General features: G+C 63.5%; 1 protein-coding gene across 1 annotated transcript; it reads left to right on the forward strand.

Moving 5' to 3' along the window:
- Window positions 1-1,526: 1,526 nt before the first annotated feature.
- Window positions 1,527-18,434, forward strand: LMJF_22_1110 (putative dynein heavy chain, cytosolic; the record flags this gene model as incomplete). Its single annotated transcript, XM_001683210.1, has 1 exon — window positions 1,527-18,434. The coding sequence occupies one exon, from the start codon at window positions 1,527-1,529 to the stop codon at window positions 18,432-18,434; it is 16,908 nt and encodes a 5,635-aa protein (XP_001683262.1).
- Window positions 18,435-19,090: the final 656 nt, after the last annotated feature.

Consider the following 19,090-nt stretch of genomic DNA (forward strand, 5'->3'; position numbering starts at 1 on the left):
TCCGCGGCGCGCCTCCATGCATGCACCGGGTGGGCCCTTCTTCCCTGATCTCACTTCCGGCCTCCTCCGCGCGGTCTGTGTGTGTGTGTGTGTGTGTGTGGTGTGTGGTGTGTGTGCGCGTGTGGTTGCACGGGTGCGAGGCCCTCTCGCACGCATCAACACGTGGCCCTCACCACCTCCTTTCTCGTGTCTTGGACATCTCTCTCATCTCTCTGTCCTCCGCTCACCTTTCACGCCTTGCCTCGGCTGCTCATTCGCGTTTTCGTGTGGCCATTGACGACCGTGCGCACATTGCGCATGCGCGATGAGTGTCGCAGTCGCTACGCTCGTGCACTGGTGGGCTGCCTCCCACACAAACACACACACACACGCACCTCGAGACGCGCGCTAACGCGGGCTCGACCCACCGGCACACGCACCCAAGCGTACTTCCGTATCCCTAGCCACTGATTGACCGTTGCACCGTTCGTTGTTGAACACACCGCTCGCACCGGGCCAACAACCACGAAAAACAAGCGGAAAGCAGTCGCATAATAGACAAGCAAAACAGAGAACGAGCACCGAGACTGCTGCGAGCAAGTCTGACCACATATCGCAGATCAGGACACAGCACGGTGCGTCCACTACTTCTCAAGGTGCCTGCACACGCAAACGTGTGCGCCCCTCACCATCTACGCGGTCTACCCCCTCCCTCTGGCGCAGTGATGTCTCGTGCGTTGTTCTTTGCAACGTGTTCCCTTTCTCTCCCTCCCTCTCTCACTCTCTGTTGCTGGCAGCGCTTCTTCTGCTGGCCACCCTCACTCTCTTGCAAGCTCGCGCCCCCACCCCTCCCCCTCAAGCTACCTTAGGTGGAGTCCACTGTTCGAGGGTAGTGGTCAACACCCTCGTGTGTGTGTGTGTGTGTGTGTGTGTGTGTGTGTGTGTGGTTTACCCCTCGCTCTCGCGCGCTTTCCTCGTATTGGAGTGCGTGTTGGTGGCGCACACGTTTTTGTACTTTTCCTTCTCTGCCTGCCTGCCTGCCTCGTCAATCTTGGTGTGCGCATCATCTCCGTCGTGTCGGCGTTAGCCCACTCCCCAGAGCTGATCGCCATACGCACACTCGGTGCGACGGTGCGTGTATTGGTTAGAGCTGGACTTGTTTTATAGCTCTGTGTAGCTGCTCATTGGAACGCTTTGTCATGGGTGTTATCTGTGTCCTTGTCGGTGTCTGGCGCTGTTGATTGGTCCGCGTCATATCCCCCGCACATCCCACTCCACCTCTCCATCACCTTACGCCCTCCCCCCTTCTCGTAGGAGTGGGGAAGGCGTTGCACACACGCGCGCCGCGTACACGCATTACGCACACCGCGTAGGATACGTAGCGTGCAGGGCAGGGCAGGGTAGGGGGGGGCAATATAGAGAACGAGGTCAAGCACACACACGCACACGCTTTGGTCGACGCGGCACCGACGGCGACGTGGAGCTGTTCTCGTTGTGGCCGTGAACGGGCGCCCCTGCCTCGACTTCCGCGCTGCCTGTTGCCCACAATGTTCCCCTTCGATGACAATGTTGTGCAGTTCATTGTGCTGCTCACACAGCACGGCACCGTGGAGAAGGTCCGCGCAGCCATTGCGCAGAGTGCCGATGCAATGGGCTTTGCCTCGCCTCCCGCGTCGCCGGAAAGTGCGATGCACCTGGCCGCCGTGCAGCAACAGAACATCGGAGAGCGTGACCGCGGTGACGATCGCGAAACAGGCGTTGTTTCGAAAACGGCCCTCCTCGGCGCGCACGTTCCGCTCATCGCGATCTGCGAGATCTCAGACGGCTGTGCGGTCACTGACGGGTCGCAGATCATCGCAACAGCGGACCCAGCGACCTTTTTTCGAAGTGTCTCCTGCATGGAGGACGCCACGCCGGAGGAAGCGGTGAGCCTTGGTGCGCCTGCGTGCGGCGGCACAGGTGCCCGTCGCAGCACAGGAAGTGGTCCGGGTGACGACAGCGTCCCGGGCGCACGACATAAGGCGAAGGCCCTGAGTTGCATCCTTCTCGAGCGACGCGACCCTCATGGCGCCGGAGGCGGCACAGCTGGTGGTGGTGGCGCTCGCGCGCTCTCTGTGCGGGACCTATACATCCAGTCAATGGACCTGCAGCGCCCCTTGCATACCCTGCAGTCCATCTTGCGCAACATCTACGACCCCATGCTGCGCTCCCACAAGACTCAGTCCGCGTTGCGCTCGCACGTGCAGGACCTCCTCTCCAGCATCCGCTCGATGCACAACGTGCTGCCGGAAATCGACGTCACCCGCTACGTGCACGAGGACCTCCTGCAGTTGTGCGACGCGAACCCTCTGCTTGATGTGCCGCAGCTAATCGACCGGCTTGGCGAGGTGGCCAAGGATCCCAGCTTCATCCGCCGCGTGCTGCAGGCGCGCAACCGCTGCAGAGAAGCGCTCTCGATGGAGCCCCTTCTATCCGGGAAGCTGGAAGAGGAAGAGCTGGCGAAGGAACTGCAGAGCACCAACAGCAAAGCCATTGGTGCCCCAGCGGTGGGCCCGACGGGTCTGCCGAGTGGTTGGTCGGGTGTTCACCCGCAACCCAGCGCCTTCGCGACGCCTTTGCCAGGCGCAGCTGCTGGCATCGCGTATGACGGCGACGGCGGCGACGACAGCGCGCGGGTTGTGCAGGAGCGCATCGTGTACTGGCGATGCGTGCACGCGTGGATGGAGGATATCCTGCGGCAATTGCGTGGGCGTGAGTGGCGGCTGGTGCACCGACTCCTTGCCCAGCGGGTAGAAACGGACTACGTCGGCGAGTACGTTGGCTACTTGAAGCTGGTGCAGGAGTACATCACCTTCCTCAACACGATCCCGGAGAAGCGGCTTGTCAATGTGCAGGATATGAAAGAGTTCAACGACGTGACGGACGAGATCATCATGGCGGCGACGCAGCCGACGCGATTTGCAGCGCGGCTGCAGCTGAGCCTACTGACGTCGCTCGTGTGGCAGATCTCGTCGCGATGGGTCAGCGTGATGGAGACGCAGCAGGTGCTTAGCCTCGACGAAGACCCCAACGTCGCCCCGGTCGCAGCGGCCGGTGACGCGAATGCAACTCAGCACAGCGCCGACGTAACTGCAGGAGCCCATGCTGACCCGTTCGTGCACCTGCAGACACTGCGCATCGCCATACACTCGCTACGTACGCTGCAGGCCCGGTACGTGGAGCACAGCACTCAGCTACGGCACCAGATCCGCGTGGTGCGCAGCCCTCGCGAGCACGTCGAACACCCGCGTGTGGAAGCGCTGCTCGCGCGCTGCCTCGCTGTACGGGACCTGATCGAAGAGCACCTGCTCCTCATGCGGCAGCTCGGCGTCGTCTTCTCTACCAAGATACGCCTGCAGTTTGCCAGGGCCAAGCGTGACGCAGTGCCGGCAATGGGAGTGGTAGCTGCGCAGCAGCAGCCAGGTGAGGAGTACGCACTGGTGATGCAGGACGCCTTCAACGAGTGCGTGCGCGCCGTGGGCGGGTGGGTGGACGACGCGGAAGATCTGCAGCGGTCACGCAAGGGCAGCGTCGGCGAGCCCGCGGCATCATCTGGCAGCCCACATCGCGGGTGCAAGCGCTGCAGCAATTACCTGTGGCAAACCAGCCCCACAGCCGTCCAGCGCTTCAATGCAGCCGTGCAAGAGTACCAGCACAAGCGCAGCCAGTGCGACGAGCAGATCGCCTTGGTGGTGAGCCAGCTGCTGAGTAATCAGCAATACGCACATAGTGACGGTCGAAGTAGCATGGGCGGCGCGGGGGCGGTCGGGATGGCCGGTGCAGGAGCGGCGCTGAAAGGGCCGCAGGCCAGCGTCAACTACGCTGACAATCACGGCCTGCGCCTCTTCCGCACCTTCAAACGCTTTAAGATGCTGCCCCTCGAGCGGGTGCAGCGGGTCGTGCACAGCTACCAGGACGCCGTTGCGGAAAAGCTGAGCGCCTATGTCGGCTACGTCCAAGACTGCTACGTCAATGTGCCCCTCACGAAGAAGGAGGTCAGCTACAACATGGCACGCTTCTCCGTGTCGGCGTTGGTGGCGCAGATCATGTGGGAGCAGCGCCTGGCGGAGGCGCTCACAAAGTCGATGATGCGCTTCGACTACGTCAGCGAGCATGGATGGCATCAGCTCTTGTACCTACGGAACGTCGAGCACTACTGGCGCCTTAACGCCAGCCTTGCCGAGTTCATCGGCGTCCCACTCGACCTGCTTGTTTGTGACGAGCTGCAGCTCGACTCCGAGGTGCACGGCTGCGCGGTGGCGCTGGCGTGCTTGAGTCTGCACTACACGGAGGAAGCAAGCGAGTGGGAGCAGGATGAACACCTCCGTATCGCGCAGGACCTCGTGGCCACCTGCGATCCAGGCGCCCTTGCCGTTGCGCGGGATCGCATGCTGATCGGTGGTGCGCCGCGACTGTACAAGACCACCGCACGCGCCCGTGACATCCGCAGTTCGCGCGATATTATTCAGCAGCGGATCGAGAGCCACATGGCAAGTTGGTTCGAGGAGGTCGATAAGCTGATCGGCGGCAGCGGCCTCGATCAGCAGACGCTGCTGCTGTCGGGCCCAGTGCTTTGGGCCGTCAACTGCGGGCCCTTCAGCGGGCCGCACAACACAACAGGCGGCGCGGTCGCCAATGAGGCAGACTCCGCCGTGATGCGTCTGCAGCCCTCTGGTGGGGCCGGCGCGATGACGGGCGGCTTCACGGCCAACGCGAACTACTTCAACACCGGTGGCGCCGGCAGCATGCCGCGTGCCAGCAGCTTCAGTCCTTCCTCTTTAGCGCTGCTGCGCGCACAAGGCCGCAGCGCGTCGCCGTCGGTGCGCCGGGCCTCGTTCCTGGTGCCTGTCGGCAGCGGCGACAGCGAGTCCTTGGCACCGGCGGCGGCGACGGCTGCGAGCTGGATGGTGGAGGTTGCCTTCCCGTGGAGTTTCCCAAACATAGCTGAGGATCTGCGTTATCTGGAGTCTTCATACCTCACCTCCACCCTGCTCAGTGCCGGCTCTGGAGAGCCGGCAGCGACGAGCCGGAATAGTAGCAGTGCTGCGGGCACTACGCTGTCGCCGCGTGGACGGTGCCCCGCTGTCGCCTCTGATCTTGCCTTTCTGCGGGACGCTCTGCGTGGAAACGAGCTGCGATCACGCCTGGCGCACACGCTAGTGGAGCTCATTCACGTCTACTACGTCACCGTCAAGGGCGAAGACACCAGTCTGGTTCTGCTGGCGACCGACGAGTACCAGGAGGTGAATCGGCTCTTCCAGATGGGTATCGCCCTGCGCTGGAGCGACGAGGGACTTCTGAGCTACGTGCAGCAGCTGTCCGACACGATGCAGGCCTTTACCACGACGGTGCAGCAGTTGCGATCCAAGACGGAGCTGGTGTACCGCAAGATTCGCGCCTTCCTCGTACGTGCCTTTCACCCAGAGGCAATCCTGCAGCGAGTGAAGGCACTTCGCCGCATCGTCGACACCCTCGCCCTGCGCTGTGTGCACGCGCATCTGTGGACACGGCAGATTCAGCCACTGCTGGAGCAGGCGCTGCTTACTCAGATGAAGTATCTGATGCATTCGTTTACCGAAGACTTCCTGTCCATGCGCAGCGACGTCCGCTTTCTCGAGAAGGGTGCGGAGACGGACGTGTTTCGGCTGACGCCGTTGCGGGTTCGCATGCGGGTAGTGTACAAGGAGGTCCGCCTCGAGTCCTGCTGCGGCGCGTGGCGTCAGCACTGGATCAGCGAGCTTAACCGCTTCTTCAGCTGGATCGACGTACTACCGCGGCTGTACAAGGAGGAGGAGACGCAGGCGGACGTCGTCGGCGTCCCGGCCGCACTCGGCTCTGACATGACGAGCACGGCGGTGACGCATGGCAGCAACAGTACTGACGGTGCTGGCGTCAACGCAGGCATCGGTAGAGCCGGCAACAATGGCCACAACGCCGCCAGTGGTCGCGCACCCGACGATGGCTATCAATACCTACTTCTTCGGCTGCCGGCGTCTGCGCTGGCAGAGCCGCTGCACGCGATTGAGCAGTGTGTGCAGGACGCCATCGACACAGAGAACGAGTGGCGTCGTGGGCAGCAGTTTCTGAGCATGGATGTGGCGCTCATGCAGCAGCGCTTTGGGCGCGACCTGCGCCGCTGGAGCCACGCCCTGCGCCTCATGCACACGGTGACGTCACGCATCATGGACTACACGCAGCCGAACAAGCTTCTCGGCGGTATTGTAATCCTCGCGCAGGAAGCACAGATTGAGTTGGGCCGAAAGCTGGACCAGGTCAGCCAGTACGCTCATGCGAAGTTCAAGGACCTGCTGCAGGGGGAGCAGGAACGGGCCTTCAGCGTCATCACTCAAGAGCAGATGAAGATCGATGCGCTCGACGTGATCAGCAACGCAAAGGACGCAGCCGCGTTTCTATCGGAGGCACCGCGACTCAAGAGCGAGCTGCAGAAGCTGGACGGCGAGATCACGCTCATGGACAACGGCGAGGTGAGTCTGCAGAAGCTCGGCCACGTGTTCCCGGAAAACTGGATGTACGCCGCGGCGCTGCGCGAGGAGTACACGTCGCTGGCAGAGCTTGTCGACCGCAAGCTCAAGGCGGTGCAGGTACGCCGGCCCTTCCTGATCGAGGAGGCGAAATCGGCAGCCAGCGCCCTCGAGGTCAAGGTCGCGGAGGTGGATGCGCGCTTCCACAACGTGGACTCCATCGCCGTCTCCAAGGAGGCCCCTGTGTTGGCGAAGCAGATGGTCTCCGATATCTACGACGAGGCCGTTGCCTTCAGCGTGGAGGCGAAGCAGGTGACGGCGATCCAGGAGGCGCTCGGTGAGTCGCCGCACGTCTTTGCCTCCTTGCAGAAGCTGCTGGCTGACGTGGCGCGTGTGAAGGATGTGTGGGGCCACGTCGCCTCCGCCTACGTGGAGCTCAACGAGCTCGGCGCGGTGCCGTTCTTCGAGATGGTGCCGCGCCGCCTACATGAGCGCCTGCAGCAAATCGATGAGGAAACAGATGCGTACCAGGAGACGATGCAAAGCTACCAGCTTTACCAAAACCTCAAGCAGAAGCTGTGCCGCGTGCTGAGCTACAACCGCCTCATGCAGGATCTCCGCTCCGACGCTATGTCGCCGCTAGAGCGCTCCATGCGGCACTGGAAAACACTCCAGCACAAGCTGCGCGCGCCGTGGGTGCTCGCAAGCCTCACCGTGGCGAACATCTGGGAAAGCGATCCGGGTGTCAACGCAGCCGTTTACAGCGAAGTGGTTGAGACGGCCCAGGGCGAGCGCCGCATCGAGGTGCAGCTGCACAACATCAACAACTACTGGAACATGTTCGAGTTCAGCGTGGTGGTGTACAAGAAGCACGTCGCGCTCATACGCGGCTGGGACGAGGTGTTCGAGCGCCTCACCGAGGACCTGAGCACCTTCGGCGGCATGCGCGCGAGCCCGTACTTTGTCTTTCCGCAGCTCGTCTCCATGGCCAACGACGCCGAAGCGCGACTGGATCGGCTGCGGCAGGTGCTGGAGGTCCTCCTCGAGGTGCAGAAGCGATGGGTCTACCTTGACGGTATCCTGTCTGAAAACGCGGAAGTCCGCGTGCAGCTGCCGCATGACACCGTCAAGTTCGACCGTACCAGCCGCGAACTGCTGCACATCCTTCCCCGACCCCGGTCCTCCGGCAACCTGCCAGAGCTACACGTCTCCTTCTTTCTCGAAGATGAGAAGCTGAAGGCGACGCTGGAGCGACTCCTTTCACAGCTGTCGGCCGTGCAGCGAGCGCTGACAAGCTACCTCGACACACAGCGCAGCCGCTTCCCTCGCTTCTTCTTCGCCGGTGACGACGACCTGCTTGAAATCATGGGCAACAGCAAGAACCCACTCTTCCTCAACAAGCACCTGAAGAAAATGTTCACCGCCTTAGCATCGCTGCAGCTGGACGGAAATGTAAAAGACGCCACGACGCGGCTGTGCGGCTTCTCAAGTGCCGAGGGCGAGGAACTGTCTTTTCAGCCGGGCCCTATCGCATACAGGCAGCGGCCGATCCACGAGTGGCTCGGTGAGGCGGAGCAGGGCATGGTCCACACCCTCCGTGAGGCCACGCTGCGCGCGTACAACGAGCTTGTCAGCACGAAGGATGCGTCGCCGTACGCCTTGCTGTGGTCGATGGATTGGATGCGGCAGAAGCCGACACAGGTGGTATGTCTGGCGCTACAGCTCTTGTGGACGCGGGAGCAGGAGAGTCTCTTGACCGGTGCGCACGGCGGCGGTGCCGGTGCCACGGATGCCCGGCGCACGTCTCAGGCCTCGTCGTCAACGCTGTCGGTGGTGACAAGTAGCATGGACGACCTGCTGACTCGCTTGGCTGGCAACGTGCTCGGCAACGCCGTTGCTCCGAGCTCGCGCCGCCAGTGCGAGCAGCTGATCACGGTAGCTGTGTACCAGCGCGACGTCTCTCGCACCCTTGCTGCACGCAAGGTGGCGTCGCGCGACGACTTCAACTGGCTCAGCGTTTTGCGCCTGTACGTGGTCCCCATACACCACCAGCAGCAGCACGGCGGCAAGAGTATGAGTAGCCTGAGCAACATCGGCCTCGCCCGCGGCACGAACGTAAGTGGATTAGTGCTCAGCGAGTACCGGTCCGCCGAGACGCTGGAGTGCCGCATGGCGGATGCGTCCGTGCTTCACGGCTTCGAGTACATCGGCGCGTATGAGCGCCTGGTGCAGACCCCGCTCACGGACAAGTGCTACCTGACCCTCATGCAGTCGCTGCACACCCGCCTCGGCGGCTCGCCGGTTGGCCCGGCCGGCACCGGCAAGACGGAGACGGTGAAGGCGCTCGGCATGCAGCTCGGCCGCCACGTCCTCGTCTTCAACTGTGATGACACTTTCGACTACCAAGCTGTTAGTCGAATCTTCCTCGGCTTGTGCCAGGTCGGTGCGTGGGGCTGCTTCGACGAGTTCAATCGCCTCGAGGAACGCATCCTCTCCGCGCTATCGCTGCAAATCCAAGTCATCCAGCACTCACTGCGTGCGTGGCAGCGGGAGGTGCAGCTGAACCACCGCGCCGTGCCGCTGCACTCGAACGTGGCCATCTTCATCACCATGAATCCCGGCTACGCCGGCCGCTCCAAGCTGCCAGGCAACCTGAAGCAGCTCTTCCGCACCGTGACAATGACCATCCCTGACCGCGAGACGATTGCAGAGGTGATGTTGTTTGCGCAGGGCTTCACCACGGCCGAGGCGCTCTCCCAAAAAGTTGTCCCGCTCTTCCGGCTGTGCGAGGAGCAGTTTACCCGGCAGGCGCACTACGACTTCGGCCTGCGCGCTTTGAAGTCCGTCCTGGTAGCCGCAGGTGACCGCAAGCGGCAGGTGGCCGCGGCGTCGCGTGGAAGCCCCGGCGGCCACAACGCTGCTGGCGGCGCGGGTGCGGACACGGTGCAGGAAACGGAGCGAACGCTGCTGCTGGAGAGCATCATTGCAACCGTTGCCCCCAAGCTGGTCGCGCAGGACGCGGCGTTGTTCTACCCACTGCTGCACGACTTCTTCCCCGGCTGCTCACTGCCGGCGCTGCCGATGGACGAGCTGCGCGAGGCCGTGGAGTGCGTGTGTGCGGAAAGCGGCCTCTCCCCTGCTGCGGGGTGGATGGAGAAGGTGCTGCAGTTTTATCACACAAAGATGACGCGGCACGGTGTCATGATTGTGGGCCCCAGCGGCACAGGTAAAACGACGGCGTGGAAGGTGCTGATGGCGGCCATGGTTCGCCTTCAGCGGGCGCTGCACATGCACGCATACGTCCTCTCCCCCAAGGTCCTTAGCAAGGGCGAACTCTTCGGCACCCTCGACGTGACGACGCGCGAGTGGCGCGATGGCGTCTTTACAAGTATCCTGCGCAAGATCATCGACGCAGAGGAGCAGCAGCAGATCCCAGCTGACTTAGCGCTGGCGGGGGACGACGACACTGGCCACCAAGTCGTGGCAGCGCAGTCAGTGGGGGTCGACAACAAGAAGCGCGCTTCACTAAAGCAGAACGTCATTTGCGACGGCGACGCCAGCGCACCGGGGGCCCAAAGCTCAGAGGCGCGGAAGGAGCACTGGATCATCTTCGATGGCGACGTGGACCCAGAGTGGGTGGAAAACCTCAACTCGGTGCTGGATGACAACCGGCTGCTCACGCTGCCCAACGGTGAGCGGCTTCCGCTGCCGCGCTCTGTGCGCATCATCTTCGAAGTTCAAGACCTGCTGTACGCGACGCCGGCCACCGTGTCGCGCTGCGGCATGCTGTGGCTCAGCGAGGGTGTAGTGCCGCTCTCAGGGGTGCTGGCGCACACGTATCACCAGCTGCAGGAGCACCCGATCGTCGACGCGCGTGGTCGCCACCTACACTGGGGCACCGACCACATGATCGGCGTCACCGGGGTGCGGAGCGCATTCTACACGGAATGCCTTGTGACTGGTGAATACGGCAAGGTGTACCACGAGCTCGTCCTGTCGAGCGCCAGGACCAGCGTAGAGGAAGTGATGGCCGGCAGTCTGCCGCGGCATCACGGCCGCACCAGCTCCGGCGACGAGGACATCACCGCCTTAGCGACGCCGAAGCGCAGCAGTCACTTGTGCAAGGACGCGACCCCGCAGAGCGACAAGGCCGCCGAGCTCGACATGGGCGACACCCTCTACGGCACAACAGGTCACGGGAGCCACGCCATATTCACGAGCACCAGCGGCGGCGGCGCCGCCAGCACGCTCCGCCGCAGCCACCCCGATGCGGAGCGCATCCAGGAGCTCATGGTCAGCTCGTGGGCAGCGGCCTTCGAGAAGGACGGCGCCGTGGTGCGTGGGCTGCAGCTGATGAAGTCGGCGGCGTTCCGCGACGTGTGCGTGATGGTACCAAGCGACCAACAGTGCATCCAGAGCATGGTCGCGTTTCTGGTCCAGGGCGTATGGCGCACCTTCGAAACCGAACAGCAAAGCAACGGTGACGTCTTCAGCGACGCTGTGGTGAAGAAGATCGCGATGCAGGTGCTCTCCTACGCGATCTTCTGGGGTCTGGCCTCAGCCATGAGCCTGGAGAACCGCATGAAGCTGGCGCAGCAGCTAGGGCTGCGGCCGACGGTCGACGGCGTTGCACAGTCGATGCTGGAGGTGGAGGTGTGCTACCGCACGGGCGAGTGGCGGCTGATCCGCAACCGTGTCAAGGAGATCTCGCTCCTAGCGGAGCAGGTGGGCGCGAACGATACCGTCATAACCACTGTGGACACGTGCCGGCACGAGGACGTGCTGAGCGCCTGGCTCGGCGCCGGTCGCTCCGCCATTCTGTGCGGGCCGCCGGGCTCTGGCAAGACTATGTCGATTACTGCAGTGCTGAGCAGCCTGCCCGAGTACGAGGTGGTCTTCCTGAACTTCTCGAGCGGCACGACGGTGAAGACGATTGTGAAGGCGCTGGAGCAGCACTGCCGTGTGCAGGATACCGCGCGCGGTCTCGTGATGGCGCCGACGTCTGGCAAGCAGCTCCTTCTCTTCTGCGATGAGGTGAACCTGCCGGCGCTGGACCGCTACGGCACGCAGGTCGTCGTGCAGCTGCTGCGGCAGCTCATCGAGCGCAATGGCTTTTACCGCGCGCGTGACAACACCTGGATCACCGTCGAGGATGTGCAGGTCGTCGGTGCCTGCAACCCGCCAACCGACCCTGGCCGTGTGTCGCTCAGTGCACGCTTCCTGCGTTGGGCGCCGGTGCTGCTCGTCGACTTTCCGTCTCCAGAGTCGCTCAAGACGATCTACACAACCTACTGTCGCGCCATCCTGGCATGGAATGAACGCCTCAGCGGCCAAGTCGCCACCCGCCTGGCGCAGGCGATGGTGAAGATGTATCGCGTCTCTCAGGCCAAGTTCACGCCGATACAGCAACCTCACTATCTCTATTCACCCCGCGAGCTGTCGCGCTGGTCGAGGGCGCTGTACGAGGGCATCCTCACCTGGGACGACGCGGTGCGGCGCCAGCTCAATGTCAGCCAGCTCGTGCGCCTCGCCGTGCATGAAGGGCTGCGCGTGTTCGCCGACCGCCTCGTCACGGCCGAGGAGCGGGCATGGACCGACACGGCCATTGTAGAGGCGTTTCGCGAGTTCTTCACCGACGTCGATGACCACGCGTTCCACCAGCCGCTGCTGTACTCCACGCTGCTCTCGCGCAGCTACACGGACAGCCCACGGGAGGAGCTGCGGGCGTACGTGCAGAAGAAGCTGGCAGCGTTCAACGAGGAGGAGTCGCTGGGCAACTTGGTCATCTACGACGCGATGATCGACCACGTCGTGCGCATCGACCGCGTCCTGCGCCAGCCCCTGGGTCACCTGCTCATCGCCGGCTCCTCTGGTGTTGGGAAAACGGCCTTGACGAAGCTGGTGGCGTGGATGCGCGGCTTCTCAACCTTCACGCTGATGTTGCACCGCGGGTACGACTTGGACGACTTCGAACACGACCTCCGCGGGGTGCTGCGCCGCGCCGGATGCAAGCGGGAGCGCATCTGCTTCCTGTTCGATGAATCCAACATCCTGCAGCCGAGCTTTCTCGAGTACATGAACGCCCTCCTGGCCTCGGGCGAAGTACCCGGCCTTTTCGACGGTGACGAGTGGTCGAAGCTCATGCAGGAGGTTCGCGATGCGGTGCTGGCGAGCCAGAGCTATTATGCCACATCGCGTAGTGCCGGCGGCGCTGGTGCGGCAGGAAGGGCAGGTGGAAGCGCCGGTGGCGGCGGCGAGGCAGGCCGCGACAGGGACTCATCGGCACTCCGAGGAGGCGGCTGCAAGGGTCTGGATGGCAACGACAACGGTAACGGCGTCACCGGTAGCCAGCGCGCCTCTGTGGTCACCGGCGTCGGCGTCGCGGCGAGCGCGGCGGGGGACGACTTGGTTGACGTACACAACGAAGCGGAGCTGTACCATTGGTTCCTGAGGAACGTGCACGAGTACCTGCACGTCGTGCTCACAATCAACCCCTCCTCAGGTGAGTTCACGTCGCGCACGGTGGCGAGTCCGGCGCTGGTAAACCGATGCACCATCGACTGGTTCGGCGACTGGGACACGACGACGCTGCAGCAGGTATGCCAAGAGCGGATTCGCCATCTCGCGCTGCTGCCCGCCTGCCACGGCGTCTTCGCAATCGAGGTGGAGGCGAAGGAGGCGGTCGTGGAGAGCCTGTGCGCCATTCACGTCGCCACGCAGCACATCAACCAAGCTCTGCGCGTGCGATACGCTAACCAGGGCACCTTCGTCACGCCGCGTCACTTTACGGACTGCGTTTCGCACTTTGTGACCATCTTCCAGGAAAAGAGGAAGGTCTCCAGTGATGCCCTGGTGCACCTGCACAGCGGCCTGAAGAAGCTCGAGTTGACGGCGCAAGAGGTGGCGGCGCAGCGGGCAACGCTGCAGGACAACGAAGCTGAGATCGAGGCGAGCAGCCGGCGAGCGCAGGCGATGCTAGAACGCATCGTCAGTGAGACCGACGTCGCGAAGCGTGAGAAGGCCGCAGCGCAGGACTTGGAGCGTCAGCTACAGGACGAACATGCGCAGATCTCTGAGGACGCGCAGCGCCTGTCCATCGAACTCGCGGAGGCGGAGCCGGCGCTGCGGGAGGCCGATGCAGCGCTCAGCACGGTGAAGCCGGAGTACCTGCGCGAGATTCGCGCATACGCGATGCCGCCGCCGATGGTGAAGCGCACGCTCGAGGCTGTTGGGGCGCTGATGGGTGAGAAGAACTGTGAGGACTGGGATTCGCTGAAGAACTGCATCCGCCGCGACGACTTCTTGGCCAGCGTGCGCAACTTCCGCCCCGACGACATCACCGAGCCGGCCCGCGAGCGCGTGCGGGGCATGATGCGAGACAGCAAGTTCACTGTCGAGGCGGCGTACCGTGCCTCGAAGGCGGCCGGGCCGCTTATGCAGTGGGTGTTCTTTCAGGTGAAGTACTCCGCCATCTACCAGCGTGTGGCGCCGGTGCGGTCGAAGATCGAGAAACTGATCAAGGCGCGGGACGTGAAACTGAAAGGTTTGGAGGTGGCGCAGGAGGAGGTGCGTGAGAAGGAGAACTCGTTGCAACAGCTCATGGGCGAGTACCAGAACGCCACTGCCCAAATAGCAGAGCTGAAGCAGCGCATTACCGCCATCTCAGCCAAGTGCAACCGTGCGCAGACGGTCCTGCAGCAGTTGCTGGACGAGCGCGACCGGTGGGAGAAAGAGGTGCACAGCTTCGACTCTGAAGCACGCACGACGCTGGGCGACTGCGTCATGTCCGCGGTCTTCCTCGCTTACACCGGCTTCTACGACGAGCACACGCGCGAGCGCGTCTTGATGCCACGCTGGCTAGCATGTCTGCAACGCGCCACCATCCCCGTCCGCAAGGGCCTAAGCGTGACGGAGTACCTCTCTCCCGCCACGCAGCAGTTGGCATGGGAGGAGGCCGGGCTGCCCAAGGACCGTCTGAACATTGACAACGCCGTCATCATGCACCGCTGCCAGCGGTACGTACTGCTCATCGACCCGACCGACGTGGCTGCGCACTTTGTACTCCGCTACTATGGAGCCCAGAAGATAACCAAGACCTCGTTTAGCCGACCTGGCTATGTGAAGCAGCTCGAGATGGCGGTGCGGTTCGGCTACCCGATCCTTATGGAGGACGCCGAGCACCTCGACCCCGCTGTGGTGCCGCTACTGAATGGCGAGGTACGCTGCCACGGCACACGTCACATTACCCGCATCGGCCCGCACGAGGTGGACCTGGCGCCGTCGTTCCATCTCTTCCTGCACACACGTAACCCGAACTTCCAGTCGCCGCCAGACCTGGCTGGGCAGGTGTGCATGGTGAACTTCACCGTCACACTATCCTCGCTGCAGTCGCAGTGCTTGCACTACACCCTTCTCCACGAGCGCCCCGATGTGGATGCGAAGCGCTCGAACCTACTCAAGGCCCAGGGCGAGTATCAGCTGCGGCTGCGCGTGTTGGAGGACAAACTGCTCACCCGCATCGCCGAAGCGGAGGGCAGCCTGCTGGACAACAACGCCCTCATCGAGAGCCTGACGGAGTTGAAGGAGGAGGCCACCTGCATCGCCGGAGACATCGCCGACAGCGAGAACTCGATGCGTGAGATTCGGAGCGTGGAAGACATGTACCGCCCCATCGCGACGGTGGTCGCACAGGCCCACTTTGCGCTGCAGCGCTTCGAGGAGCTCAGTCCGTATTACTGCTACAACGTTCGCTTCGTTCTGCGTGTTTTGGACGACGCGCTGCGGGCGCTGCCGGCGACAAGCACGCCAGCAGCGGATGGAGGGCTGCGTCTGCAGCAGCTCACGTACGGGATCTTTGTGCTGCTGCACCGACGCGTGGTGCGGGGCATGTTTCACGAAGACCATCTCGTGTGGGCGTTGCGTCTGGCGCAGCTAAGGAGTGCGATGAGCGCGACGGGCGCCAAATCCGCGTCTTCTGCGCCAACGGCGGCGTCAATGGTGGTGCTTCCCACCGACAGCACCGGCGGCTCCGCTGTGATGCCGGAGGAGTGGGAGTGGATCTTGTCGTGTCTGCGTCTCGCGGGTAGCGGCGTTGGGGCTGCCGGCGCCGGCGCCGGCCTCCCATCGACAGCGGCATCCCGGACGATGACGACCGACTCCTCCGAAGATGGTGGGGCCAGCAGCCCCATAACAGCAGCGACGACGGCGACAAGTCTTCCACCGGTGGTACGGCAGGCCTGCCCAGCCTTGGGGCTGCAAAGCTGCCAGGCGCTCGCCTTCCTGCTCACGAAGCCCGCCTTCAACGAGGTTCGCGAGACGCTGACGACGCGGGCGCCTGCGTGGGAGGCGGTGCTCACGTCTGCCACGCCAGTAGCCACCAGCGAGTCCGCTCTGCCACCGGAGTGCTTTCCTCGCGGCGCCAGTCGCGTGCGCCGGTTTTTATTGCTGGCTCTCATACTGCTCAACACGCGCCGTGACGCCTTCATCGAGGCGGTGCGCCAGCTCTTGGCGTCGTACTTCTCACCAAAGGAGATGGGCACAGCCGCCGCGGCTGGCACTGACGCTGCTGCCGCCCTCTTCACGGACGATCTCTTCGCGCCACAGACGAACGATCTCGCTGACGGTATCATGGCTGAGCTCTCCGCCGCGACGCCGTTGCTGATGGTGGCCGACACCATGTTCGATCCCGCCCTGCGCGTGGAGGAGCTGGCGCAGCGCACGTGCACAAACCTCAGCGTCGTGGCGATGGGCAGCATGGAGAGCATTGAGAACGCGGACGCCTACCTGGCGGAGGCGACAAAGTCGGGGGGATGGGTGTTGCTGAAGAACGTTCACTTGGCGCGCGGCTACATGGACAAGCTCGAGAAGCAGCTGCACTTCCAGCGGAGTGAGGGTCAGCTGCACAAGGAGTTCCGTCTTTTTCTCACGGCTGAGCGGGACAGGAGCGCGGCAAAGCCTTCCACAACAGCCACAGCGGCAGCAGCCTCATCCAAGGTGCTGCCCATCAATCTCATAGAGGCCTCCGTGGTCGTGGTCTACGAGGCCCCGCCAGGCATGCAGTCATCGCTCCTGCAAACCTACGGTGAGTATCCTGTGGTCGGGGCGGCGGCCTTCGACGGCACCGACGCATCCTCGGTCGCTCCAAGCGCTGGGGCCGCCGCCGCGAGCAACAACACCTCCCTTCAGCGCCTCTACCTGGCCGCGGCATGGCTGCACTCCGTCATCACCGAGCGTATCCTCTATAAGCCCCTAGGCTGGAGCGAGGCGTACGAGTACACGGAGGTGGAGTATCAGCGTGTCGTGCAAGCGGTGCAGGCATGGAGCTCGGCCGCACCAGCACCAGCAGCAGCGACAGCGTCGAGCAGCAATGCCAGCGCCCTAAAGGTCTCCTGGGACGCCCTGCGCACCATCGTCGCGACTACGGTCTACGGCGGCAAAGTGAGCAACGTATTCGACCAGCACATCCTCAACGTCTTCTGCCGCAGGCTGCTTCGTCCCGAGATGCTGCAAGACGCAGCTCAGTTCGTCTCTGAGGCGGCGGCGGCCGGTGCGCCACCGCCACCCATCCGCGGACGCTCGCGCGCGGAGCTGCTTCAGTGGATTCACGCGCTCCCTGGCGGCAGCAGCCATCCGGCATGGCTGGCGCTGCCCATCGGCGCGGACCGCATGACGCGCGCGCGCAGCGCCATTGAAGTGGTGGAGCGCCTGTCCCTCGTGCAGAGTACCCTAGACGACGAGCTCACATTCGCCGAAATCGACAGCGATGCACAGGCCGCGGCAAGCGGCGCACTCCGGGCCACGCGGTGGGCAGCCAAGGTGCAGTCCTACTGCACTGCCTGGTATCCCATCCTGCGCGATGCGCTGGGAAAACTGGAGAAACACCCCTTTGTCCTACAAGCCGTCGCGCTGCACAAGCAGGAGACCGTTGAGCGTGCCAGCGCCGCCGACGTCGGTGCCGCAAAGGAAAGCGGAGTCAACCGCAGCGGGGCGAGTCATTCCGGTGGGGTGTCGGCACCGCTTGTCCTTGCGATGCAGCGAGAGGTGGTTGCTGCAGTGGAGCTCGTGCGGCACCTCCTGACGTGCGTGCGCGAGCTACGCGAGGTGGCGATGGAGGAGCGGACGCCGAGCTCCGTGCACCGCGGCCTCGTGGAGGAGCTGATGAAGGACCACGTGCCAGACGTGTGGGCCGCGCACCTGCGTGGAGTTCATGGCTCGGCTGCCCATTCCCTGTTCGTCGGTCTCTGGATTGCCGACGTCCAACAGCGTGTCGAACATCTTCTTGAGCTGGCAACGGCCGCGCACGGCGGGCAGCTGGCGAAGACGCCGGTACGCCTCGGCGCACTCTTCTCCCCAGGTGCATTCTTGACGGCTTTCAAGCAGCACTGCGCGCGGGCAGAGCAGGTGCCTCTAGAGCAGCTGGTGCCGCAGGTGGAGGTGGACGCAGCGACCGGCGCCAGTGCAGGAAGGGCGCCCCGCACAACATCCTCCGCCTTGTCGACCACGGGTATCCCTGGTGCCCCCGCAACCTCGGCAGCCAGCCTGGCGCCGCTGAGGGAGAACGAGGTGGTCTTCACCGGGCTCACTCTGCACTCGGCACAGGTAGGTGTTGCCGGCAAGTGCACGCTGAGGGGCGCCACGACTAGCGGTGCTGCCCCCGCGCTCTCCTCCGCCGTCGTGCTGCGCTGGAGATGGGTAAGAAGCACTGACAGCGTCGCCACGACAACGGCACTGACGGCGCGCCTCGAACGGCAGACGGATCAGCAGCAGAGCATCCTCCTGCCCTTCTACACGACGGAGAACCGCGAGGCACTGTTGGAGGTGCTGGAGCTGCCTAAAGCGCCGAATAGCGGCATCACCAGCGGTGACGGTGATGCCGGCGTCCACGCGTGGTACGAGCGGGGTGTGTGTGTAACCGCGTGGTCGGCATCTGAGTAGAGCGTCGTGGACGCCGTATCAGAGGGACTGCGAGAGTCTCAGCCGGCGTCTGCGTGAGGGCGTGTGCGCCTCAGCCCCGCGCTGGCAACGTCGAGTTGGATGCGACAAGGAAAAAGAGGGGGAGGGGGGTTAGCACGCAGACAAAATACTTGCATGGGGCGGAATGGGGCCACGGCGACTGTGATAGGGGTCACGACCGCACAGCAAAACAGTGCTGGCGCGAAGTAAAAGAGGGGGTAAGGGCGCTGTGCCCGCAGCAAGCGGCAGCGCCGCCCCCTCCCCCCCCCCCTCCACCCCCATCCACACACACACACACACACACACACACACATCGTTTGCCCTTCGGTTGGTGCCTTCATATGGTGCACGCCACATCGATGCGAAAGTGAACACAACAAAGTAAGTGGCAAGCCGAATAAGTGGCAGCGTGCCGTCGCACCGCGCTGCAGTCTTGTAGAACCTCATCGTTGGCGTCCCCTGTGCATGCGTACAGCGTAGACACACGCAGGTAAGGGGGGCATGCCTGCTTGCTTGTTCTTACGCGTGCTCTTATCCATCCTGTCACCTACACCTCACATCGCGTTCATTCATCTGCTCATCCGTATGGAGGCAGGCAGGCAGGCAGGCAGGCATATATGTTTGTGTGTGTGTGTGTG

This window comes from Leishmania major, chromosome 22, assembly GCF_000002725.2.
Source record: "Leishmania major strain Friedlin complete genome, chromosome 22".
Classification (NCBI taxonomy): Eukaryota; Euglenozoa; class Kinetoplastea; order Trypanosomatida; family Trypanosomatidae; genus Leishmania; species Leishmania major.